At 38.3% G+C, this 27376-nt stretch overlaps 1 protein-coding gene across 7 annotated transcripts in view; it reads right to left on the bottom strand.

Annotated features, from left to right (window-relative positions):
• ptprua (protein tyrosine phosphatase receptor type Ua) overlaps positions 1–24939 on the bottom strand; it is a 317746-nt gene extending 292807 nt beyond the window's left edge. For all 7 annotated transcript variants that reach the window (XM_051872243.1, XM_051872244.1, XM_051872246.1 and 4 more), the window contains exon 1: positions 24753–24939. In XM_051872243.1, the coding sequence (XP_051728203.1) occupies positions 24753–24822 (70 nt within the window). In that variant the 5' untranslated portion in view covers positions 24823–24939. The remainder of the gene's footprint in view (positions 1–24752) is intronic.
• Positions 24940–27376: the final 2437 nt, after the last annotated feature.

The raw sequence follows: 27376 nt of genomic DNA, 5'->3' as shown, positions 1-27376 counted from the left end.
GTCATCATTTATTTACCCTCATGTCTTTACAAGCCTGTGTGACTTTTTTTTATTTTCAGAATGAACTCCTTTACTGTCTCCTGTGATAAGAGTTAATATTGACCTCTAAGAAGAGGCCCATAAAGGGGTCTCATAACTGACACATACACAATTAGAGCATTTATTTATTTTTTTTTAGGTAGTAAAGTGAAACATGCCAGAAATGGAAGATTCCAGCTGTCCTAATAGGAATTTAAAATGTGTCTGACTGTGTGGAATTTCCAGCTTTGAAATCATTTTAACACCATGAAATCATGTCGCTCGTCTTCGCTGTGGGAATCCCCTCCCTGAAGGTGTGAATTTGAATAAAACTACCAGAGTAAAGATGTTATAGCGGTGTTGTACGAAGCCAACAAACAGTATTAGACCTACAGCATCAGCAGGGCATGTTGTCAGGAATAATCACAGATTTGATGTTTCAGAACCTTAACATGTAACTGTTGTCTTCTATACAGGTAAACAGTGACCAAGACCTAACCAAAAAAAAAAAAAAAAAAAGTACCAAACTTTGTAGACCATTAGTAGTAGATGTGTGAGAAAAAAGCTAATCTGTGTCGAGAGATCTAATAAGGTTTTGCCTTCTCAGTTTCGAGCAAACCTCACATCTCTCACACAGATATGGTGCTTTATCTTGTCGAACCCTCTTTAGAATTCACTCAGGTCTGTTGTTATCATGAGGTTCAGTATGACTGTGGGTTTGGAGGTTTGTTTATAATTTATAATTCTCTGTCTGTTCTGCTATATTTCCCTGGGGCTGTCTGTGCAGAGTCTTGTCAAGTTTTTCTTTTCCCCTTATCTCTCTTTGACTCCTTATTACACCTTTGAACTTTGTGTTTGACTTTTTTTACCGTTTTCTGCCATGTGCAATGAAAGCACCTATTTGGCTTTTAGTTTTCAGGATGTTACATGAAAATATGCTTTGTCACTGAAAGCTGCAAAGCGTGGTCACCATTTTGTTGGGAATGCAAATGATAATTGAGATAATGAGCAACCTGACAGTAACTGCTAGTTAGTTTTACCACGTCGAAGGGCACAAACCACCATACTCGCTTTTGTCTGTTTTGTCCTTTATTTGGCTTTCCAATTTCTGTTTCAATGATGATTAAATGATGGTACAATAGTGCCCTATGTTAGTTCCCACAGGAAAGAAAAAATAAAGTTGGAGGAAACAATGTGATTAAATGGAGAGAAAAATATGTGTTGCAGATTAATTTTATGCACAGTAAAACACAACCAACACATAATCTTTATTAATTATAAGCATTTACAGGTTCCATCCGATACAATGCAGCAATGTGCTTTGATTTACAATTGCTAGTTCAGCCAGCACATTATCCATTCATTAAAGTGCCCCTATTATTCTATTTTAAAGGTTCCTAATTTTGTTTTGGAGGTCTCCTACAATAAGTTTACATGCATCTAAGGTATAAAAAAAAAACAAAAAAACACTTTTATCTTCTCATAATATACATTGCACTTCACCTAATTTTTCAACGAGTCTGAAAAGAGTCTGATTTGTTCACAGATTCGGTCTCTCTGAACCCCTCCCTTCCGCAAGCCTCTGCTCTGATTGGTCAAGATGCATGGCCCAGTCAGTTGTGATTGGTCTACCGCTTAGAGCGCGTCGGAAACTAAACGCCTATATCACCAAATCGGAATTTCACTTTATAAGCTTTTGCATGTTGAGGCCATTTGAGAGCAGTCTGAATCATGCATTGTATTAGTACAACATTCTACAATGTTGTGTTGCCCTCGTTTTTATATCTCATCTAATGTATCTGTTTTTACACTGCAAAGCTAATCAGTTTAGTTGTATGAGCTACTTAAGTCAAAAGTTCAGAAAAAAATATACACAAAATCTACAAAATTTCATAAACAATGACTCATCTGAAACAATGATTCAGTTAAAGGGTTAGTTCACCCAAAAATGAAAATAATGTAATTTATTACTCACCTTCATGCCATTCCACACCCGTAAGACCTTCATTCATCTTCGGAACACAAATTAAGATATTTTTGTTGAAATCTGATGGCTCAGTGAGGCCTGCATAGCCAGCAATGGCATTTCCTCTCTCAAGATCCATTAATGTACTAAAAACATATTTAAATCAGTTCATGTGAGTACAGTGGTTCAATATTAATATTATAAAGCGACGAGAATATTTTTGGTGCGTCAAAAAAAACAAAATAACTTATATAGTGATGACTGATTTCAAAACACTGCTTCATTAAGCTTCGGAGCGTGATCGAATCATGATTCGGAATGTGTGTCAAACCGCCAAAATCACGTGACTTTGGCGCTCCGAACCGCTGATTCGACACAAAAGATTCATAACGCTCCGAAGCTTCACGAAGCAGTGTTTTGAAATCGGCCATCACTATATAAGTTATTTTGTTTTGTTTTTTCGCTTTATAATATTAATATTGAACCACTGTACTCACATGAACTGATTTAAATATGTTTTTAGCACATTAATGGATCTTGAGAGAGGAAATGTCATTGCTGGCTATGCAGGCCTCACTGAGCCATCGGATTTCAACAAAAATATCTTAATTTGCGTTCCGAAGATTAACGAAGGTCTTACGGGTGTGGAACGGCATGAGGGTAAGTAATAAATGACATTATTTTCCTTTTTGTGTGAACTAACCCTTTAAGTCTTCTATAAAAGAGCTTCTATATTAGAACTTACTAAAGCATGTGCATAAGCTGTAGTTATGTGGCTGTGGAAAAAAAATACTCCATCACTGCTATACTATAACCAAGCAGACATGTCATTTCTGTGTAACCCCAGAATAAAATTTTAACATTTTGCTATTTCATATCTCACAAGACATAATGAAGTTCCAATACTGTTTCAATTGTTTCTACAAAAATTCTTAAGAAGAAATGATTCAGTTGTTTACATACAGTAGCTCAGATCATTTGGTCTTTGGAAGTTTTGACAAGAAAGTTTTGGGTCTATATTAAAATCTATCAATTTTTGAATTGCAAACTTTGGTATCTTGGTAAATCTGAGTACAACTTGAGGAATTGTGGAGATCTCTTCTAAACCTCTACAAGAGACTAGAGTTGTCAAAAGTACCGACTTCGGTACCAAGTTGGTATTGAAATTTAAAAAATGTGACGCTTTAATCATTGTAGCCAATCACAGACATATCCGATAAGCCGGGAACACAATGGCCAATTAGAGGTGTTTATGAATCCGCTCAGCAGCACTCAAAGCATCACATTTTTCAAATTTCAGTACCGATTGGTACAGAAGTCAATACTTTTGACAGCTCTACAAGAGACACATGTAAGATTACTGGGCTCTTATTCTCAAATCTGAGAAGCAAGAGACTGCTGCAAAAGCACTGGATCTACATTTAATGTATGGACACTCACACTGTATGGAAAAGAGCAACATGCACATTCTGCTAAACTTCTCCTTTTGAGTTCCACAGTGAAAAGATGTTTTGGAACAACATAAGGGTGAGTAAATGACAACAGAATTTCAATTTAGAGTGAACAATTGCTTTAAAAGCTCCTAATAGCTTTTGTGCTGCTGATGTGACAGACGCTGAGCTGTAGAGCATCTGTCTGTTCTCATTTCCCCGTCTTATCCTCTTTCCTCCGTTTTCCTCATCTTCACACTTCCCTTCCCCTCCTCTGAGTGAAAAAAGATCAATCTGACAGAAAAAAAAAAATTCTTCCAGTCTTCTCATTTATCTCTGACACTGACCCAGAATGTTCCATGAGAGGTCACCAGGGTCAGGATAATGCATAAAACCCGTCTTCTGTCGGCTTAGAGGAGATGGCCCTCATTTCATCACTTTTTTCATACTTTCTACTGTTAGATGTCCCAGAAACTGCTGGAGCTGGTGTAAGGAGAGACAAACCCAGCGGGGCTCCTGATAGGTGTGTTAAGTCTCACTGAAGGTCACGAATACAGACAGGGACTTTGTGAGTTCTGGAATAAACTAACTATTGAAACCTCTAAGAAACTTTCAAGTAATATCCCAAAATTAGCAGAAGAGAAGCTCTATAGACAGAATCTGCTTGTTTGGCTGAACAGGAAGGAGTGTTTGGGAAACCAGTTCGCAAACAATCACTATTTTGCTACTTTCTTTAGTGCTTACAGCAGCTTTAAATGTCATGTTGTTGTTGTTGCTGTTGTTGTTGTTTTGTTTGCTTATGTTGCTTATACTAACACCTAGTGGCGTGGATGTATTACAAGGGAAAGTTTTTAGGTACTGATATCATTGTATATATGCTCTTTTCACAGTCAACCATAATTAATTTATTCCACAAGTGAACATATCCAATAACAGTGGGATTACATGTAGTTTCAAACGTAGGTTCGGGAGGAGCCTTAACATTCAGTCCTGTCAATCATCATTAGGAGTGTATATAAGTAACAGTCACTGCGTCATCCCAACGACAATTCTTCCAGCATCCCTCCTCCTCCCCATCTCCCTCCTCTATTTCGCTTATTCTCCCTCTGCACAGTACCGTTATAGGGGGGTTTAACTCTGAGCTCGAGCCGAGCCTCGGTTTCGAGCCTCCTTCGAGGACAGCAAGCCAAGTTTGTTTTACCATTAACCATTAAGACTGAATGGGCAGGCGAACTTGTGAATGAGATAACGAATTGTGACCACACCTTTAAACTACTGATATGACTGAAGACTTTATCTCATCTGAGTTTGCATGTGCATTTTTGGCATTTAACATGGAATGTGTTTTTAAATTATTATACACTATATTGCCAAAAGTTTTGGGATGCCTGCCTTTACGTGCACATGAACTTTAATGACTTCCCATTCTTAATCCGTAGGATTTAATATAGAGTTGGCCCACCCTTTGCAGCTGTAACAGCTTCAACTCTTCTGGGAAGGCTTTCCACAAGGTTTAGGAGTGAGTTTATGGGAATTTTTGGCCATTCTTCTATAAGCGCATTTGTGAGGCAGTGATGTTGGACGAGAAGGTCTGGCTCGCAGTCTCCACTCTAATTCATCCCAAAGGTGTTCTATCGGGTTGAGGTCAGGACTCTGTGCAGGCTAGTCAAGTTCCTCCACACCAAACTCACTCATCCATGTCTTTATGGACCTTGCTTTGTGCACTGGTGCGCAGTCATGTTGGAACAGGAAGGGGCCATCCCCAAACTGTTCCCACAAAGTTGGGAGCATGAAATTGTCCAAAATGTCTTGGTATGCTGAAGCATTAAGAGTTCCTTTCACTGGAACTAAGGGGCCAAGCCCAACCCCTGAAAAACAACCTCACACCATAATCCCCCCTCCACCAAACTTTACACATTAGGCACAATGCAGTCAGGCAAGAACTGTTCTCCTGGCAACCGCCAAACCCAGACTCGTCCATCGGATTCTCAGACAGAGAAGCGTGATTCGTCACTCCAGAGAACACGTCTCCACTGCTCTAGAGTCCAGTGGCGGCGTGCTTTACACCACTGCATTCGATGCTTTGCACTGCACTTGGTGATGTGAGGCTTGGATGCAGCTGCTCGGCCATGGAAACCCATTCCATGAAGCTCTCTATGCACTGTTCTTGAGCTAATCTGAAGGCCACACAAAGTTTGGAGGTCTGTAGCTATTGACTCTGCAGAAAGTTGGCGACTTCTGCGCACTGTCCGCCTTAGCATGCTCTGTGATTTTACGTGGCCTACCATTTCATGGCTGAGTTGCTGTTGTTCCCAATTGCTTCCACTTTGTTATGATACCACTAACAGTTGAACATGGAATATTTAGTAGTGTGGAAATTCCACGAATGGACTTATTGCACAGGTGGCAACCTATCACGGTACCACGCTTGAATTCACTGAGCTCCTGAGAGCGACCCATTCTTTCACAAATGTTTGTAGAAGCAGTCTGCATGCCTAGGTGCTTGATTTTATACACCTGTGGCCATGGAAGTGATTGGAACACCTGAATTCAAAGACTTGGAGGGGTGTCCCAATACTTTTGGCAATATAGTGTATGTCTCTAGTAGCACAGTGCTAAACAATAAATTCATAGCTGAACTAAAGCTGCAGTGTCTTAAAGTCTTTTCTGGTTATAGTGTTGCAGTAATTGCTCTGGCAAATCATAAATAAACAGTCAAAACAGCCCTGCCATTTATGAATTTGACTGGCAAGTGTGGTACTTTCTGCCTTGATAGTGACAGTACTGTTGGCATGAACACGTACACACACACACACACACACACACACACACACACACACACACACACACAGTGCCTCCCATGGGAATGAAGCTGCCATTGAGGCTGTCCAACAGCGCTGAAAATACAAGGGCTGCAGTGAGCTCTGAAGACAAGGACTCTACTGTCACACACACTCCATCGATCACAGGTCACATATAAGCATCAATGACAATTCTGATAAGTAACGAAGAGCGTCCTTCAAATGACCTCCCACTACACACACTTTTATCTGTCTCACTCCTGTGGTTTCTGATAATGAGTGTCTTTTTTTTTCTCTCTGTGGCATTTTGCTTTCCTGCATTCAGATCGTGTAGCGCCGCTCTGCACTGGTGCCTGTGATGTCACTGAGCCAGAATAAATTGGTCTCAAATCAAAACTGGAAACGATGTGTGTGAGTGTGAAAAGAAAGAGAGAAAGATGAACCCAATGATTTGTTGGAAATTTAGGAACTAATTTCTCCAACTTGACATTAAAGACAGTAATGTCGACATGAAAAGGAAATTGTGATTGTCTTTTTTTCCCTATCCCTGGCATTTTCAAATTAAAACAGGGTCTGCAGCATTTTCGAAAGTCTCTGAAAACGCTTTTTCGAGTGTAAATGAGTGTAAAACTTACACAACTTACACTTAAACTACTAGGCGTTGCCTAGTAACATAGAACGTTAAAACATAAGTACCGCAAAAATGACAGCGCAAACATAGAGGCATATATGGGTAAATTTGACCCGCTGGCCAGTGTTGCCAAGTCTGTGGTATTTCCGCAGAATTGGGCTACTTTAACACTGTTACCCTGGGGTTTGTTTTTTTTTCATGTCCGCGGATTGAAGCAACCACAAATAACATGATATTTAGCCTGTGGAATGCAAATTTCACCAGGGGAACCCCACCAAAAATGTGGATTTTACCCACTGGAATGGCATTTTTACTGGGCATTTAGCAGCTGTCAAGTAAACTTGTTTTAATGGGACTGTTACCCCACAACCACCAACATCACTCCCAAGAAAACACCATGGCTGAATATGTATTATGTATTGTGAAAAGTGCTATACAAATAAATGTGAATATGAATTGAAATGAAGAGACAAAGGTTTTTTTTTTTTTTTTTTTCCTCTCCTATATAAAGCTATATACGTTATATTATCAAAAAGCAAGCAATACCATAATATTCTGACTGTCAACAAATTCTCAGTGAATACCCCAGGAAATAGTAAGAGTAGCACTGGCTAGTCTCTTTACCCAATCTACCTCCATAACATGCCTGCAATGATTTGTCCACTTTTCTAGGTTGCAAACATGCATGCATTGTGCTTGTGTGGTAAATGGCTCCACCTTGAAGATCATATGCAGTAAAAAAACTGCTGACAGAATCACTGAACGCCTCTGTCAAACAAAAATGACACTCCAAAGCAGTTTGCGAAGATTTCAAAAATTCTCCTACTGGTGTCATCAAACAATATAAAAGCTCTTCGCACTTCTTTCCACATACACACATTCATCATGTCTTTCAAATACCAAGTCTCACACAACTGCTACTTTTTACACCAAGAGCCACAATCTAAAATATCAACTTCAAATAAAAATGGGTGTTAAGATGAAGGCATCTGTTCTGACAGATGTGAGACTGTGAGACTGGCTTATCAGCCTCAGGGATTCAAACGTATTCTTTGATGCTGTTGGTTTATTATAAGATCTCAGTGTGTTCTTGCTAGTGCGTTGGTAGATGTTGGGCTTTTGCTCTGATCTGAGAGTTGGGATATAGATGTTTCATAACTATTGTTCCCCAGTCCATCATCAACTACTGGGATTCTTCAACTGATACTCGGAAAGGCGTAGTTCAAAGAAAATCCAAGCTTCCCACTAGCAATTATGACACTGATTCCATTCATGTGCGCTCATCTTGTAAATACAATCACTCTGACTTGATTTTAAAAGTGGCAGGAATTTCCAGCTTATCCAGTCCAAGAACCACCCAAATAGACAGGCAGACTGGCATATAAAGCAATATGCCACAGTAGAGCTATGTATCTGACTTTTGGAGGTGGGTAAACTGACTTATGATATAATAATACTAGAGTCCAAAAGTGGTAGGACATTCAAATAATGGTGCAGCAGTCTCCAGCTGTATAGCTGATATATGTTGTTGTATAATAGACTATACCACAGAAATTAAAATGTGTCTAAACTTCCATTTATTCCATTGAGAAGTACAGAATTCACACACATTTCTCAAAGCAAACAAAGATGAATACAAAGTTTACTTAATAATAACTTCCTCAAACAAAACTTTGAAAACCTTTCAAAGATTTGATGCCTCTAACTTGGCAAACTTTGGCAAATCCGGTGACTCAGTGGCGTAGGTTGCATTTGAACATAACGCTGTGACTCACATATCTCATTTTAAACCATTGGAGGTATCAAATGTTGCAGGTATAAACTGATGTGTTTTTGCCAAAATGGAATGCTGAAGTTAGAACAGGTCTGTTACAAATTCTCCCAGAACTGCAATTACAGGTGTCTATTTATGTCTGTTAGGCATACTTCAATTGGATTATGAAATATCGGTTACACTTTTTTTTTCGATGATCCACTTTAGACAGTATACTAACTATAAGTAACTCTGCAACATGTCAACTAACTCTCATTAGAGTGTTAGTAGAATGTAGTAGACTGTTAGTAAACGGTTACAGTAGATTAGGGTTAGGTGTTAGAGTTTGGGTAAGTAGAATAAGAGTTGTAATTGAGTTGTAGTTGCAAAGCTACTAAAAGTCAGTAGAATGTCTGTTGGGGGAGCATCAAAATAGTGTTAGCAGATATTAAAGGGGTCATATAATGCCACTTTTACAAGATGTAAAATAAGTCTCTGATGTCCCCAGAGTGTGTATATGAAGTTTCAGCTCAAAATACCCCACAGATAATTTTTTTATAGCATGTTAAATCTGTCACTTTTTGAGGGTGAGCAAAAACGGTCCTTTTTTGTGTGTGTCCCTTTAAATGCAAATGAGCTGCTGCTCTCAAGAAGAGGGCGGAGTTTCAAGAACTCTTGTTAGCAGTGCCAATTACCTCACGCAGACTTAAAATGTTAGAAACTGTTCAGCCTTTTATGTTCAAACCAGAGTCGGACAATGATGGAGAGACTCAAAAGAAGTGACAACATGTAGAATGCAACAGGACGTTTCTGAATGGTTAGTTGATGAATTTACTTAGCTGATGTGGAGTAAACTATCTTAAAGTCACTGATTAGCATATTCTGCCTTGATAATCTATAAATCGCTTGTGTGGGAATGGTTTTAAGATCCTACAGAGCTAGAGAATATATGATGCATGAAGACAGAACAGGTATAGTTTAGTTTAATTACGGTTATAACTTATATTGTCATCTTGCTTTTTTGCCATGCTATTGGATTTGTGTTACATACTGCATTGCAATAACATGGCCTTTTTCGGGGGCAGGGTTTATGTAAATTTTAGGGTTAGTGATGTCACCAACCCGGGAAGAAGCTCGTTGTAGTCCCTACCAGCCGTTTGTTGTATAGTCCTTAAACAGAGAATTCTTTAAAAGAAAATATCTCCCTTTGCTTTGAACTTTGAGCGTAGTAACTTTGCAGATGTTGTTCATGCTCAAACAGCAACATTACACACTAACTAAAGTGAAAAAAGTGAAATCATAATCAACCACCCCTTTAAGCAGACAGTCTACTAATACTCTAATGACTGATAGTGACTGTTACTGAAATACACACATAATATGAATAAATGTACAATATTACAATTGCTACTTTACTACTTTGTGATTTTGCCCCCACCGGGGTTCTCAACTAACTGGAGGGAAATGAATGTGAACTTTATGTGGACTGGATTATGCAAAAATTGGACTGAACTACATATGAATGGATTGAGTTGACAAACAAATGAATTTGAGAAAATAATTTGTTTCCTTTTTTTTTTTTTTATAAAAAAAAACTATGTACTGGATGATTCCAGTCCAATTTAACCCATGTGCACATTATCCCAGAAAGTTTATGTGAAATTTCACCTCAGATTATTCCAGAACTCCCACAGTTGCCCACCGATCTGAGGCCAACTTTCTTTCAACCGTCCTCTCTGTAACTTGTAGCTAATCCCTGAGTTTAACTACACGAACCCAGACACAATGCAGCCTGTGATATTATCTCATCTCACTTCCCGTCTCTCTCTCTTGCTGTCACTCTCTAATCCCTCTCCAACAGATTATTAATTAAACATGCAGAACTCTAGAGCTTTACTTGACATCCTTTGGTTTACAGACGAAAAGACGAGCAGATTGGTGTCAGGGCGGGTTAAGAAGCTTGATTCTTTGCACCTGTCTCTCTCTCTCTGCCTGCTGAATAAGAGTGAGATGGCTAGTGAACAAAAGCAAAAAAATCTATTGCTCCTAATCTGTGCACCCAATTAATTAGTGACATACCACGACTTCCATTGTCCCAGGATCCGGCACTGACAATAGAGATTTGCCTAGTGTGATTAGGACGCCACGTGGATCTGTCTCCACACCCAAATCTCTCTTCCAAATGATTGGCGGCCTTAATTAAGAAGTGGCTTTGTCTTTTTTTTCTTGCTACACTTGAATGAGGAAGTAACGGACAATGGAGAGAGAGCGAGAGAATGCAGATTTTGGTTCCAAAACATAACCCACTTTCCGCCTCAGCATGTAATAATGGGTTGTCTGGGGAATGAAAACAATAAAAGAGTGCGTGATGTGGGAGGGTATACGAAGATGGGTTATTTCAGATGGGAACACTGAAGACTTATCCGGAACAAAAACTCTGAACGTTGAAGTCCATTCTAGGTTCGGCCCACTGCCGTCACATCTTCTCCGCAGCAACCAGCCCTGCCAGACCCTCGAGGAAGATGCTATTACTGAACAAAACCTTTGTTTTCTCGCTTGTTACCGCCCACCGTGGTGTAAAAATAGTGCCAGAAAGCATCCAAAGTGGGAGGATTTCTTCATATGTTCTACGTATTCTTTCTCCTTCCTTTGCCGAAACCTTCCCAATGCTCTTCTGAACACAGAAACCGGGATTGCATCATCACAACATGCTTTTCCAAACTGCTCAAGTTCAGGAATGGCATAAAGTTGACAGAGTGCTTCCAGTCAGAACATCAAACGCTCCAAAAATGTCCCTCAAACATTTGCACCTCATCAGCAGTTAAGAAGCTACTTCAGTCTTATCTGAAATCAATCCAGCCTTCTCTTTGAATAAGACAATCCCTTTGGATTCACCTTGGCTGCCAACTTCACTTACGCAAGGTTGGCAAGAGTAAGTATCTCAGTAAAGGTCAATTATTCATCTACAGTAGCAAAAAAAAAAAAAAAAACTGCAAAGAAATACAGTAAGTGAATAGCTGTGTGGCATGTTGAGGAGAGGTGTGATATTATTTTATTATCTTTGCAAAATGGAAAATATAAGGGCAACGCTCTGGTAGCCAAACAGAATACCCTAGCATTGTGGTGGTATTACCAAAGTCCCTTTAAGACAAGTCATTTCACTCGGCGGCCATCTTTGAAACGCCTCTCGGGCATTCAAGTGCAGTTCCTATCTTTTTGAATGGGGAAACATCAAATTCTCCCAAGCTGTTTGCCAAGCTATTCAATTAAATTTCATATTTGAAATCACCAGTGAAATCTGACAACTGTATCATAAATTTTAAATGCTCGAATCATGACAAAAAAACTGGCTTGATCATGCGCAGTCCTAAATGCGCGTCTCTTGTGTCTCATTTCGGAGGTGCGCCATATTGCGAGTTGCACTTTCTCCCATTCAAAATAATACGAGTGACGCGTCTTGTGTTATTCTATAGTATTTGGTATTACTTGGTGGTAAAAATTAAGTTATGTGGGCTTGACTAAGCACGTTGACATTGTATAAATATGTTCAATTTTCTTCAGATATATTAATTTATTCAAAAATGCAGTTAAAATGCAATTTATATATAGTAGTCAACATTTGAAATGGATCAAAACCTTTTTAGGACAGCTTAGTTCTTACTTTACTTTGATGAACTTTTTTGATCCACTTCAAATTTTGGCTACTGTATGTTGACTTGCATACACCTGTTACAAGATAATCAGGTCGTTAATTTTTGAATGAAACGTAATTTTTTACATATATATTTATGGGATAAAAAGTAAAATAAATGAATTTTACTTGTGGGGATGGGGGTTTGGGTAGTAGGCAATGACATCATAAGAGACCCTGTAAAGCCTTACAAGTGAGTGTCAAGGTAAGTCTCTTAAAATATCAGATAATATGATACCTGTTGCATGAAGCTGGCTCAGTTCCAGGTAAGTAAGTCTGAGATTAGTTTAAGCAAACTGATTTGTAAGATTACAAAGCTAAAAGTCCACTCCAAAGGGAGATATTTTATTTAACATGATCCACATTTCAAGAACTACAACAAACGGCTTGTTTGGACTACAACACATTTTTTCAGGATCTTGTGAACTCACAATGTTACTCATTTAAATAATGAGGCCAGGTTGAGCTGCGCTAGAGAAGACGAAGAACAAGACCTGCTTTAAGTAGCGTGTTGTTGCCATGTCGAAGAGATGCTGTTTTTAGTTCTAAAACCCCTTTGTTTGGCCTTCCTAAGATGGACGAACTTAAAAACAGTGGTTACAATTTATTTTTAACACTGTGAACATTACAACCTGAACGTTTATCTGTGTGCTGCACATTTTACGAAGGACAGCTTCCAGAAGCTTCTCCTGAAGGACAAAGCACTTGTCGGGACAATCAGCTGTTTATGGATCACAAAATGTAACTATTTTTTATTATTTGTGGCTCTGCTAGCCTGCTAGGTAACATTACAGTGTTGAGAAAGTGTTTAACTACGGGCTTTTGGTTAAGCTCTTGATCTTTAGGAACTTACCACTCTGAAACGTCCTGTAAAATCCATGCTTGCAAAAGTTCTGCACAATCCTCTTGTACGTAAAAATTCTCAGGGTCTGAATTGGGCTTGAACTGGTATGGCAAATTAACTGAATTGAGCTTGAACTGGTATGGCAAAATTGAACTGGTATGGCAAAATTGACATTTCCGTAACACACTCTAAGCAGGTTCGCCAATCACAACATACTAGGCCAGCTAACCAATCAGAGCACATTTCATATTTTGGAAGGAGGGGCTTCATCACAACAGGAACTAAACAATGTGTTTGATAGAGAATGGGAAGAGAGCTGCTGCAATAATGTAAAACACGTGAAAAATAATGCATTTTTGAACAGTCAAGCATGACAGCCTACTCTAGTACACACCAAAAACAAAATCAAGACTTCATAAAAGGGCACAATAGGACCCCTTTAATATAAGCTTTGTCAAGCCAACTTTCAAAGTTTGCTTTGACACACTTTCCTTTTCTAGTTATCATTATAATGTATTTTAATGTAATATATACATTATTATTAATAATATAATTGTACGTTGATGCTTAAGTGGTGATTTGATTGAATGAGGTCATATCTGACATTGTTACTGTCCTAGTTTCACTCAAAGTGTCTCCAGTCATAACAACATCTGTGACGCACTGACTACATCCTCAACAAAAGCTCCAGACATGAAGAGGAGGGGTGTGAGGTCACAGGATCATGGAGGGAGGGGTCTACGAGTCTATGATCTTCTCATTATGCCCATAGTTTATGTGTATAACTTAAAGCCTTTATAGAGTGTTAGAGGCATGCTTGTTTTGAAGCTGAAGCTTGGACTGGACTTTTAGAAGTTCATATGATAGCATGGCCAAGACACAACTAACATGATGGGTTGATTTTGTGGAAGAATCTATGTTTGCAGAAAGCTTTTCAGAATTCTGCAGAGAAAGCCCATCATTCATAAAATTCCACATATCCACATAGTCTTTTATGTGTTTGTTTATTAAATTTCATTTGATGATGATTTCAGCAGCCAGTTAGAGTGTGGTACTCTCAGCTCTGTTTAACATCATGTTGAAATCTATGAGATTTTGCTTTCAAATCAATGTGCAGATTCCATCTGGGCCTGATCTCTACATGCCCTTGAATAGATCTCTCTTCAGTGGGTGATGGTGCCCACTTCACTGTCCGCTGGAGGGGTCACCAGTGGGAAAAAGAAACAGCTGTTATCCCAGGTGTTACAGTATGCTGACACACTTGACAAAGTCACCTTCCCCTCTGACTTCATGCCAAGGTGCAGGCGTGTGAGTAAATAATACCAATGCTTCAAATGATGTGGTGTCCATACACAGATAAAAGTGGTTGGTTTTCTCAAAATGTTCAAAAGGTGCATTATTATAGTATATTTCAAAATAATGTTTCTTCACGTTCAAATGAAATAACAAAACAATTTGCTGCTGCATGTCGAAATGTCTTTCTATAAAATCATTGCAAATGACAATAGCTACAAAAATGAAAAATATATAGTGATAATTGTGATACTATTATAGTTGTTTGTATTTTTCTAATTTCCAGTTTCATGTTATGTTTAAAGTAATTATGTTGTGTTTTTGCAATTTTTATTATTATTATTATTATTTTATTTTATTTTTATTTTTTTATTTAATATCTATAAAGTTTATATTTCAGATTAAGCTTTAGTTATTTTAGTATACAACCCGGAAATGTTGGGATTTTTTTAAATTTGAATACAATGAAAACTAAAAGACCTTCAAATCACATGAGCCAATATTTTATTCACAATAGAACATAGATAACATAACACATGTTTAAACTGAGAAATTTTATCCACTAAATGAGCTAATTTCAAATTTGATGACTGCTACAGGTCTCAAAAAAGTTGGCACGGGGGCAACAAATGGCTGAAAAGGAAAGAAATTTTGAAAAGATTCAGCTGGGAGAACATCTAGCAACTAATTAAGTTAACTGATATCAGATCTGTAACATAATTAGCTATAAAAGGGATGTCTTAGAGAGGCAGAGTCTCAGAAGTAAAGATGGGCAGAGCTGTGAAAGAGTGCGTAAAAATTTTAAAAACAATGTTCTTCAACGTCAAATTGCAAAGGCTTTGCAAATCTCATCATCTACAGTGCATAACATCATCAAAAGATTCAGAGAAACTGGAGAAATCTCTGTGCATAAGGGACAAGGCCGAAGACCTTTATTGGATGCCTGTGGTCTTCGGGCCCTCAGGCAACACTGCATCACTCATCGGGCATGATTGTGTCAATGACATTACTAAATGGGCCCAGGAATACTTCCAGAAACCACTGTCGGTAAACACAATCCACCGTGCCATCTGCAGATGCCAACTAAAGCTCTATCATGCAAAAAGGAAGCCATATGTGAACATGGTCCAGAAGCGCCGTTGTGTCCTGTGGGCCAAGGCTCATTTAAAATGGACTGTTTCAAAGTGGAAAAGTGTTCTATAGTCAGACGAGTCCAAATTTGACATTCTTGTTGGAAATCACGGACGCCGTGTCAAGCGTGTTATCAGCATTCAGTTCAAAAGGCAGCATCTCTGATGGTATGGGGGTGCATAAGTGCATATGGTATGGGCAGCTTGCATGTTTTGGAAGGCACTATGAATGCTGAAAGGTATATAAAGGTTTTATAGCAACATATGCTCCCCTCCAGATGACGTCTATTTTAGGGAAGGCCTTCAGCAGGTGTTTCAGCAGGACAATGCAAAACCACATACTGCAGCTATTACAACAGCATTGATTCATTGTAGAAGAGTCCGGGTGCTGAATTGGCCTGTCTGCAGTCCAGATCTTTCACCTATAAAGAAAAATACAACAAAGACGACCACGAAGTCTTCAAACTCATAACCTCGATGCCCAGACGTCTTCACACTGTTTTGAAAAGAAGAGGAGATGCTACACCATGGTAAACATGCCCCCATCCCAAATATTTTGAGACCTGTAGCAGGCATCAAATTTGTAAAATTTCTCCATTTAAACATTAGTTATGTTATCTATGTTCTATTGTGAATAAAATATTGGCTCATGTGATTTGAAAGTCTTTTAGTTGTCATTTTATTCAAATTTAAAAAATGTCCCAACATTCAGTTAAACTAAATGCAAATTACTATTTTATTTTATTTTTTATCTGAAGTTTTTATATTTTATTTTAAATAACAAACATGTTTTTATGGTATTAGCTTTACTTAAATTTCCCCTATTATGCATTTTTAAAAATTACAAATTTTGTTTTAGAGGTCTTCTATGGTAGGAAGACTGAAATTACTGACGACTCATTTCAGGCAGTTTGGAATCGGTTATTTCTTTTGGGAGACAATAACTCAATTTGTCATGCATTTTGATCTTTGAAACTTTGCAGGCATTTTACATTCACAAACAGCTATATTACACACTACATGAAAGGTAATATTCGAAAAAGCATAATAGCGGCACTTTAACTATAATAACCCTGCAATATAGTGCAATTAAAATTATTCACTGCTTCCTATCTCCCATCTCAAATCTCATTTGTGATTACACATATTTAATCTTGTGTTGAGGTGCATTGTGCCAGGTTTGATGACAATGATATCACACATCACTGGTCTCACATCTCGCCAATAAATATGTGGCATGACAGAGAGTAAATGATGGCACAATTTACATTTTAGTATGGACTGCTCCCTTAGTTTGTTAGACAATTGTTTGGACAGCTGTGCAGTAAAGCGGTGCATGCCAAACTAGGAAGAACCATCAGCATCTCTGAAGGACATAACAAGGTGAGTTTTGTGTTTTTTCAAGTGTGTGTTTGTGTGTGTGTGTGTGTTTTAGGAATGAGTGTAAGGGGGCACTGAGGGTGCCAGCGTCTCCTGCAGTTCAGGAGTCCTAGCACTCTCTAACTCTCATACTTTCTATGTTGCCACGGTGGCAGCTGGGGTTCAGCCAATTTGCCAGCAAAATGAGGGTGGGTGGGTGTGTGTGTGTGTGTGTGCGGTTCAGGTATGCTCTACGTTATGGGAACAAAATGTCCCCACAAGGATGGCAATACCAGAAATCTTTGTCCTTGTAAGGGACATTTTTTGGTCCCCATAAGGAAAACAGCTTATAAATCTGTTCTAATTATTATTTTTTTTTTTTTTGTTAAATGTAAGTTTAGGAGTAGAGTTAGGGGATAGAATATACAGTTTGTACAGTATAAAAATCATTATGCCTATAAAAAGTCCCCATAAAACAAACTCAACATGGTGTTGCTATGCGGTTGGTAAGGTGATCGGCCCTCTGTATTTTTTTCTGAGGTATAATAAAATTTGTGAAATAAATGCTTAATAATAACTGTACATTGGTGCTTTCAAGCTGATCAGTTGATTAGTCTAACAGCGCTTGTCAATGTCAAATTGCTGAGAAAAAAAAATATGGCTTTGACAAGTGTGTTTATAAGTTGAGGTTATGGCAGTCATTTCATTTTGATTTTGGACCTCGGTTTTTCTAAAACCCTGCATATGGCCATGCTTTTACTATATTCTCAATGGTTGCCAAGGCGTTACTAGGTGTTTGCTAAGGTGTTTATTGCTCATTCCCATGTGGTTGCTAAGGTTTATTTTTTTGTATTTTAACATGTTACTATGTGTTTTTTGAAGGTGTTGCTGCTGGTTGTAAATAGCTGCTAAGGTATTTTAAGTGTTTATGAGCTATGTGGTTGCTAGGGTGTTGTGGGTGGTTGCTAGGGCATTGTTATGCAGATGTGAAGGTGTTTTTTTATGTTTTAGCATGTTGCTGCAGTATGTCATTTCTAAGATGTTCTGGGTGGTTGCTAGATTTAAGTGTTTAGCATGTTGCTGTATGGTTGTTAGGGTGTTCTGGGTGGTTGCCAGGGAATGTCATGTGGTTGCTAAGATGATTTGAGTGTTTTTAGAATATAACTATTGAGTTTTACAATGTTGTTTGTGGTTGCAGGTAGTTGCTAAGCTATTATGAGTTGTTATGAACACATTGCTATGTGGTTGCTAGGGTGTTCTAGTTGGTTGGTAGTGCACTGCTATGCAGTTGCTGAGGTGATCTGTAGCTATGTGGCCTGTATGGTATTCTCATTGGTTGCCAAAGAACTTCTAGTTGTTTGCTAAGGTGTCTTGAGTGATTTTTTTTATATTGTTATGCGGTTGCTAATGTGTTTTGAGTGTTTTAGCACATTGCTATTTGGATGTTAGGGTGTTCTTGGTGGTTGCCAGGTCATATCATGCAGTTGCTAAGGTATTCTGAATGTTTTTAGCATGTTACCATTTTTAGGGTGTTGTTGGTGCAAGGTTACAAGTAGCTGTTAAATTTTTTTTAGTGGTTATAATTAGATTGTTATGTGGTTGCTATGGTGTTCTATGTGTTTTCTGGGGCACTGCTATGCATTTGCTAAGGTGTTTTGAGTGGTTACACACGTTGGTGCAGTTTGTGCTAGGGTGTTGTGGGTGGTTGCTAGCATACTGCAATGTAGTTGCTAAGGTGTTTTGAGTGTTTAAGCACTTTGCTATGTGGTTGTTAGTGTGTTCTGGGTGTTTGCTAGGCCATGCCATGCAGTTGCTAAGGTGTTTTGATTATTTTTAACATGTTACTATGTGGTTTTAGGGTGTGGTTGGTGGTTGCAGGTAGTTGCCATGGTAATTTGAGTGGTTATGAGCATGTGGTTGTTCTGGGAAGTTTCCAGGGCATGCTATTTGGTTGCTAAGGTGTTCTGAGTGGTTTATAGGTGGTCACTTACAGGCTCAAATCCAGTAGCCCTACTTCAGGGCCCTACTTTTCATTGTCAAGCAAAAATTATAAGTATGATGGAAAAAAAAAAAAAAACCCTCTTTAACCATCTGCATGATTTGCAGTTTCATGAAATACATATTTCATCACTGTTTTCACATCTTAGTGTTAATTATCCCATTTTGAGAACTAACAGTCAGTCTTTTATTCTTTAATCCTCATCTGTTGATGCCTCTATTCCTAACATCTGTATGCTAAGAGAAAATAAAATTTGAGATATTAAAGGCTCCCTTTACATAGAAAAGTGTTGCCCTGGTGATGTAGTTGTGAGGAAGGTATGTGGCTGAGGGGCGGGTGGGCACCTAAACACCGGGTGACGGGATCTGACAGAGTGGGCAAACCCTGCAGGCAAAACACCATCTGTTCTGTAATGGCTTCTGGGAGCAGCAAAAGCAACAATGTACTGACAGCACCTGGATGTGAGAGCTGACAGGCCCTGCGTGCTATCCCATGATGCCTTGCAGGTGAGCACAGCACAGGGATGCAGTGGTGTGAGATCTCTCAGGGCTGTCTATTCAGATGCAGGACAGGAAGGTGACGCACAGCCTGCACAAGTGGAGATGATCAGTGCGCATTCTGCACAGCAGCAAAAAAATGAGCGTGAAGCAACACGTTATGACAAGACAAGTCTCCCACATGCAAACACAGCAGCATTGTCACAGCATGCTCATTCATGAGCGTGGAACATGCATGAAAACGAGTCAGGGTTTATCTCACGAACCAATCATATCTAATTATAACCAATCAAATTCAATTATAGCAGGATGGAGGCTTTAGGTGTGATTGACTTGAAGCAGCGCTGCACAGGCCGATCGGTGTGTGACATCAAAGTACCACAAGAGTGATTCAAAAGCATACGGAGCTATCTACTCTCTAATCGCCTTCCCGATACTTTGATGACACACACCAATCGGTCTGCGCAGCACTGCTTCAAGTCGAACACATCTATTGCCTCCTCTCATGTGACCTACCCCCATTCATTCTCAATTACCCCATCAGACCCACAGCATGCTTTAGGGGTTCAGATAAACTCAGTGGGCTCAGGGGAGGCAAGAGAGACACGGACTCCCACTATAACTTTACCAGTGGGTGTCGCTGTTGGACAGTCTTACTTTAGAAAAACGAGTGATTTATACACTTTTTTAATGTCACATTTTGTAACATTTGCATTGTTTTATTTTTGTAATATGGATTATTTCCTAATCCAATTTTTTGAGGAGGCACTGCTTCCCTTAAACGCCCCTACAGTATAAATCTATATCTCTCTCTATCTATCTATCTATCTATCTATCTATCTATATATATATATATATATATATATATATCTATATATATATATATATATATATATATACACACACACACATACATTCTTTGATGAATAGTTAAAACAGCATTAAAAATGTTTTTACTGGGACTTTTTTAATGTTTCCTTACTGGATATAAGTATTATTTTCTTTTTTCTAAAAAAAAAAAAAAAAAAAACCTGAGAAAACTTAAAAGTTTAAGAAAACAAACTTCAGCAGATTGAGTTTTCTCAACTTGTATTCAGTTTATACAACAAAAAGTTGAGAAAACTAAAAAATCTACAAAAACAAGTTGAGAAAACTCAAAAATCTGCTGAAGTTTTCACAATTTGATTTTTTACAGTATATGTGACCCTGGACCACAAAATCAGTCATAAGTAGCACGGGTATATTTGTAGCAATAGCCAACAAAACATTGTATGGGTCAAAATTATCGATTTTTTTCTTTTATGCCAAAAATCATTACGATATAATGATCATGTTCCATGAAGATATTTTGTAAATTTTCTACTGTAAATATATCAAAAATGTATTTTTGTGAGTGGATATGCATTGCTAAGGACTTCATTTGGACAACTTTAAAGGCGATTTTCTCAATATTTTGATTTTTTTGCACCCTCAGATTCCAGATTTTCAAAGAGTTGTATCTCGGCCAAATATTTATTTAGCTTTCAGATGATGTATAAATCTCAATTTCAAAAAATTGACCCTTATGACTGGTTTTGTGGTCCAGGGTCACATATACAGTATAGCACTTTCATTGCAAGTTAATTATATAAAGTTTCATCATAAGTTTTACTTGCTTGCTATAATTATGCCATCTGATGTAGATATTCCAAAATATTAAAAACAAACTCTGAACAAAGATTCAATTTCAGCACGGTCAGTTGTATGCAGCATGAGTGCGATGTCTTCAAAGCCTCAAAGACAGATAGGCTGCTGTACTGAGTGAAAGCGTTTGAGAGAATGAATAGTCCAGCGATTGCCCTCTGCTGCCCTCCTTCATAATATCAACCACCTACTCTTGCTCTTTTCTGCTGACTCTGGTGGGTAGCTGGGGGGTTCAGGACACTGCTCTAGTGCAATTCATTCTTCTGTAGTTTTCTACCCATCTCTCTATCCCTTTATATCGAACGTCTCCTGGTGCTTTGAATACATCTCAGTGTCATGCAAAAAGTATATCAGATGGTTGTGGCTAAACCGGATTTTGTAGGTTCCCTGGACTTAAAGCTAACTTGTGTTATTTTTTGATGTTAAAATACACTCTCCTACCCCAGCTAAATGTGCAGAGACATATCTGCATATTGTTTCCCCTGAAAAACACTTCGATATCCCAACAAGCTTGACTCAACAAATAGCGTGAGTTTGGTATCTGTTATTGTATCTGTTTATTCAACCAATGGCAGTGGAAGTGTAAGAAAAGTGGATAAATAGATTGTTAGAATTGCATTGGGAAATGTTAACGTACAAAATAAATGATGTGAAACATTGATTTGAGGGTAAATTGTTTTATGTTGGAGGAAAAGAGAGTAAAGTAAAATGAGAAACATAAAACTAGCAAAGCCATGCCTGGGTCATCAGTCAGTTATACAGTTCAGTGTTCATTATGGTAATATTTGACTGCAAATGTCACCACTGACCAATCACATTCAAGTATTCCACAGAATCAGCCAGGTAATGAATACATATATGACACATTATTATTATTATTATTATTATTATTATTATGACACATATCTATTCATTCAGGAAAAGCCTCTCTTTTATTGCTATGCCTTATTCTTTAGATGGCAGTTTAATGACACAGGAGTGTTTATCACAAGCAAAGCTGAAAGCATTTCCTTTAAAAGCGGCCAAAGCACAACAGCATACGGCAGAGAACTATTTCACTCGTTTGCTATATAGTAAAGGCATATTGGGTGTTTTTCAACTGTAAATGTCAAAAAGACAGTGAAAAAGAGCAATAGGTGGTACTACATCACGAGTGTAATTCAAAGCAGATATGCGAGTAAGCAAACTGTCTCCAAACTGTATTCGCTTAGTAGGGAAGAACTCAGTGCGTTCGGCTTTTAAAGGAAAATTCTGTCATGATTAACTTGTTCCATTCCCTGAAATCTCATTCACGTCCAATTTTAAAAGGTGCACGCTGACAGGCCTTGCCAGTTTTGATGTCACCATGACCAAAGCCCCATGGAAAACTGATGCGAGAATGCAGGTGTCTTTAAATATGCTGAACGAAGGATGAGATTTCAGAGCTACAACAAAGTGAAAAATTATCATTGAATAATGAATTAAACTGTGTGGCTTCAGAGGACTTGAAATAAAAAGTCATAATGACTACTTTTTCTGTATTTTGACAGCCATGGTAACTATGAACTTGTCACTGTATAAATAAAATGCTGAAAAAATAACAGCATACAGGTTTAATTACAACACAGAATTGTAATTTTGGCATGAACTATTCCTTTAAAACCTGGCAGTGCCTGGTGTGCAACCCCTCTGTGTCCTTGAACACATTTTCTGAAATGCCCACTCACTTTCATTTGGATTACTGCAGTGAGAGACCCTCTCTAACCTTTCTCGCCCCCAATCGCAGCCACACACACACACACACACATACACACACGCTGTCAGAGTGTCAGTGAAGTGAACTTGCACTCAGGTCTCATTACCTCCCACACACCCCACTGTGTGATGCTGTAATCTGACAGTATGAAGGATGCTTCAAAGACACAGAAAAATCGACTTTAACATCGCAATACATGCAGTAAGCTCCCCGAAATCCGTCAGTAAACAGGCCAACGTGTGCTCTGACAAAATATAAATGCCACAGAATAGACAGAACGGAATTATGTTAATAGTAAACAAAACAAAAAACTGCATGGTATGCACAAAAAAGAAAAAAAAAAATGTTTTGCCATGCTAAAATGTGCTTTTAACATTTAACATTTAAATTCATTTTTCCCCAAGTCAATACAATGATTAAATCAGTACATAAGGTTACACCTACGAAAATCATTTGTAAGGCTCAGATCATTTCGGAGTTAAATTCGTCCAATGAAATTTGTTTATTCATTAACTATGGCCCTAGCATCCCCATGACCCTAGGACAAGTGGTTGGATGGATGGATGGATGGATGGATGGATGGATAGAAGGAAGGATTTTTGCAGTTTAACAGTCTTCACACATTTATTTGATATGTTCAGAGTTGAAACTGATCCAGGAGCTCAAAAATACCTCCACAAATCACAACACAACCTGACAAGCAAAGCAAGAACAGCTACAGCGATCATATTTGATGTCATGAAAGTGAAAGCAAGAGACTTTAAACAAGCAGAAAAATGTAAATACTGAGGCAATGTACAGGACTCTGACAGAAGCTGATCCTCAGGGCATACCTCTTCATATTCCGTTACTCACAGAGTCTGAACCAAAATGAAATACTAGATTTAATCTTGAACAGCCATGACTTCATGAATGAATAAACAGATTTGTCTTACAGTAATTAGTGGATGGATCATCAACTTAATGCCACAAAATAATTACAACAATAATAAGATTGATTTATATTTATTAAATGACACACTATATGTTTCTCATTTTCTTATTATTACGTATATAGTTTTTTGTTGTTGTTAGTTCATTAGTGAACATTGAATTTCTTTAACAAATAGTTCACTCAAAAATGAATATTCTGTCATTTTCTCATCCTCATGTTGTTCCAAGCCTTCTTTCTTTCTTTTCCATGGAAAACAAAGAGAATTGTTAGGCTGCTGACAGTCTCAGTCACCATTTACTTTCTTTGCATTTTTTTCTATACAATGGAAATGAATAGTGTCTGAGACTCTCAAATCTACCCGACATCTTCTTTATCGTTCCACAGAAGAAAGAAAGTCATATGGATTTGGAACAACATGAGGGTGAATAGCTTAAACAGAATTTACATTCAGGTGAACTTTTCTTTTTTTTAATAAGTAAAAGCAAGTAAATCCTTACAGATGGATTAAGCATTTATGAAATATAGCTTCATATTCACACTGCCAAGTTCACATTTAAGTTATTTTGAACTTATAACGCCAATTGAAACATTTACCCATGCACATTCAGAAAACTAAAATCGTCTGTCATAATTTAATATTAGTCTTCACATGAATCTCAGAACTGAATCATGATCAGAAAGATTAATGTTCATAAGCTCCATATAAATACACTCCCATTTCAAACCATTATTGGGAAAAATAAATAAAAATAAGACCTATAAAAACTCAACACTTATCAAAACTCTGATATATCTCATTTCTTTATACAAACATATTCTACTAAACGTCTAAGGAACTTAAACTTTCCAGCTCATGCACAAGAGATTTAAGAGCTTCCGAAGTCTGATTTGATTGTTCTGTAATTCCCAGGACAGAGTGTGTGTGAGTATACTGATTTGGACTCTATGGTTCTATGAAATCAAAGTCTCTGAAACATTCGTGTCTTACCTGTTGGCCCCTCCAGACTTTCCGCACAGACCCTGGCGATGAGAAACAGCAGAACAGCAGACAGGTTCATGGCAGCGTTTAGTCCAGCAGGTAAAGGCAGGTGAAATACAGTCAGTGAGTGTAGTAGAGTGTTGTAAATATCCTGCTGCTGCGCCACTGAGTTTCAACCAGAGACGCGCAGCACAGACCCCAGATCTGCTCGCTGACGTCACGACAAACTATTAAACCCCCTTACAACTCTAGAGATGAACCCAGTGTGCAGAGGAAGAGCTATGGCGCCTCTCTGTGGTTATTCACCAAAAAAACATCAGTCAGCTGCTGCACAGATTGAGGCAAACCGATCTTTGAAAACACATAAAACATAGTTCTCATTTCCTTCCTGTCTGTTCGTTTCAACGAGTAAAAAATGTCCTTTTTTAAATGACGATATGAGTAGCCTATGTTAGTTTACAATTACAAGCGTATCAAACAGAACGTCGAATGAAAAAAATTAATACAAAGTGAAATATAAAAATGAAAACAATTAAGGTTAAAGAAATGAGACAAAATGTATGAGGCAATCAAGATCTATTGAAACAGTTCGTAAGTCGGTTGGGAAAACAAACTTTTTTTAATAATCATGCAATGTCAGCAAGTCATCTCTCTTTAAAAGAGAGCATATAAGAACAATGCAGCATAAAAAAGAAGATATTACAAAATTAAAAACACAAAAATACAAAATAAAAAACCAATAAAGGAAAAATTATAAACATTATGTGGCATTCAAGACCTCTTGCTATTTCTAATCTAAGAGCAGGCAAGAGGAAAATAATTACTAAGAGTGGTTGCACACACTAAAGTTAAAATCTGCAGGAGTGAGATGGAAAAAGTCAATCCTTTTCTGACCTCCTCTCAATGGCTCTTTGTAGTAAATAATCCTCTTCTTGTCCTCTTACTTAGAACCATTTTCCCTGCATGGGTCTTGAGATGGCTGCAGTATGATGAGTTTTTGATGTTACATTATAGCAGGGCTGCTCAGTCTTGCTCATGGAGTTTAATTCCAACCCAGGCACACCTTAACTTGATTATGAAGACTTTGGGAATCATTAAAAAGTTAGATATTTCAATAAACATGTCTGAAAAAAACAACAACAACAAAAAAAGCATAACATCTAGACTACAATAGAACCACTGCTATTATTTATTTTACAACTTCTTATCAGACTGTAAAACCTTTTTTCTTAGTTCTACTCCTGGAGATCTACCAGTCTACACAGAGATCCATGTACCTGGTTTAGGTCCAACCCTACTCTAATACACCTGCTGCAAATTAAGCCAGCAAGAGAAGCCAATAATTAGCCATTGCAGATGTGTGGGAGACATCCAGGAGGAAGATTGAGCACTCCTGATTCAGAACATACATTTATCTTATTTATCATGTCTTTGCTGAGAGGAACAGTAGAGTATTATTCATGACACAGCAGCAAACGTTGATGAATGAAAGACTGACAGTGTCTTCTTTTGTCTGTGTCTAAAGCCTGGGATACAGTGCACAATTTTTGGCTGTCCCAGACGAAAGATTAACATCATGAAACAATCGTGGCGATTTCTGTGATCGTGGCTTTTAATCGGTGGTCCTATGTTGTACAGTGAGAGAGGTTCAAAGTTGGCCGTTTTCCTGGTCTTGCGACCAAAGATAGCCTACAATAGTTTTCTGACAGTGTCAGAAATTCAGCATGATCAACGCACAGTGTGTTTGTTGCTATGACCTATGTCTACTGACTAGCCAATAAAAATGCGACAAGAAATCAACGCGACATAGCGCTAAAACTTAAAACTTCTTACCTCAAGCTCTTTTCTTTTCTTCTTTCGCCACTTCTTTTTTCATTTTCAGCACACATAAAAACTACAACACTGCCAAAGTGTGATTCAACATGGCCTTTTTGTTTACCACTAGCGCATGCTGATGATGTTTTATTCTTCTATATGTAACGGAGGCTAGTAGTCGCTGTGCGAGTAAACCTCACTCCTCTGATCTCAAGAGATACTCTAGTGAGTGACACTAGAGGTTGCAGCCTCTAGCCTCCTTGTTAGAGCATCCGACACCCATGCCGGAGACCCAGGTTTGAGGCCCGCGCAGAGCGGGGTGAGTAGGACCTGGGTAGAGGGGTTACACATAAAAACTAGCATCGTAGCCTACGAGTCAACAGGTGTCATCATCGTACAGTCTACATACATGTCGTGCCCAAATTTAATAGATCCATGTCGTACATTGTGATTTATTATGATCTTATAGGATTGCTAAAATCGTGCAGTGTATCCCAGCCTTAAAACCTTAGTTAGCTACCTACACAGTAAATGACTATGGGTGCTTCTCAATCAGAAGGTTGCGTCCTAAAGGCAGGAACACACCAAGCCGACGGTCGGCCGTCGGACAGTTTTTGTTTTTTGTCGGCTGACTAAGTTTTCTCAGTGTGTTTCGCACCGTCGGCTGAAGTTGGTCCTCGTCGGCTTTTTTTCGGCCGATTCGACATGTTGAATCAGCGTCAGAGCTCGTCGGTCCATCGGGCCATCTGATCATTCTGATTGGCTGTTCAGCTACTGCCACCTGCTGGTACGGAAAGGTCTGCTTTCATCGCCACTAG

The sequence above is a fragment of the Ctenopharyngodon idella genome, chromosome 19 (genome assembly GCF_019924925.1).
Source record: "Ctenopharyngodon idella isolate HZGC_01 chromosome 19, HZGC01, whole genome shotgun sequence".
In the NCBI taxonomy this organism is placed as follows: domain Eukaryota; kingdom Metazoa; phylum Chordata; class Actinopteri; order Cypriniformes; family Xenocyprididae; genus Ctenopharyngodon; species Ctenopharyngodon idella.
The sequence above is the reverse complement of the archived record's forward strand: the minus strand, read 5'-3'. Positions and strand labels throughout refer to the sequence as shown.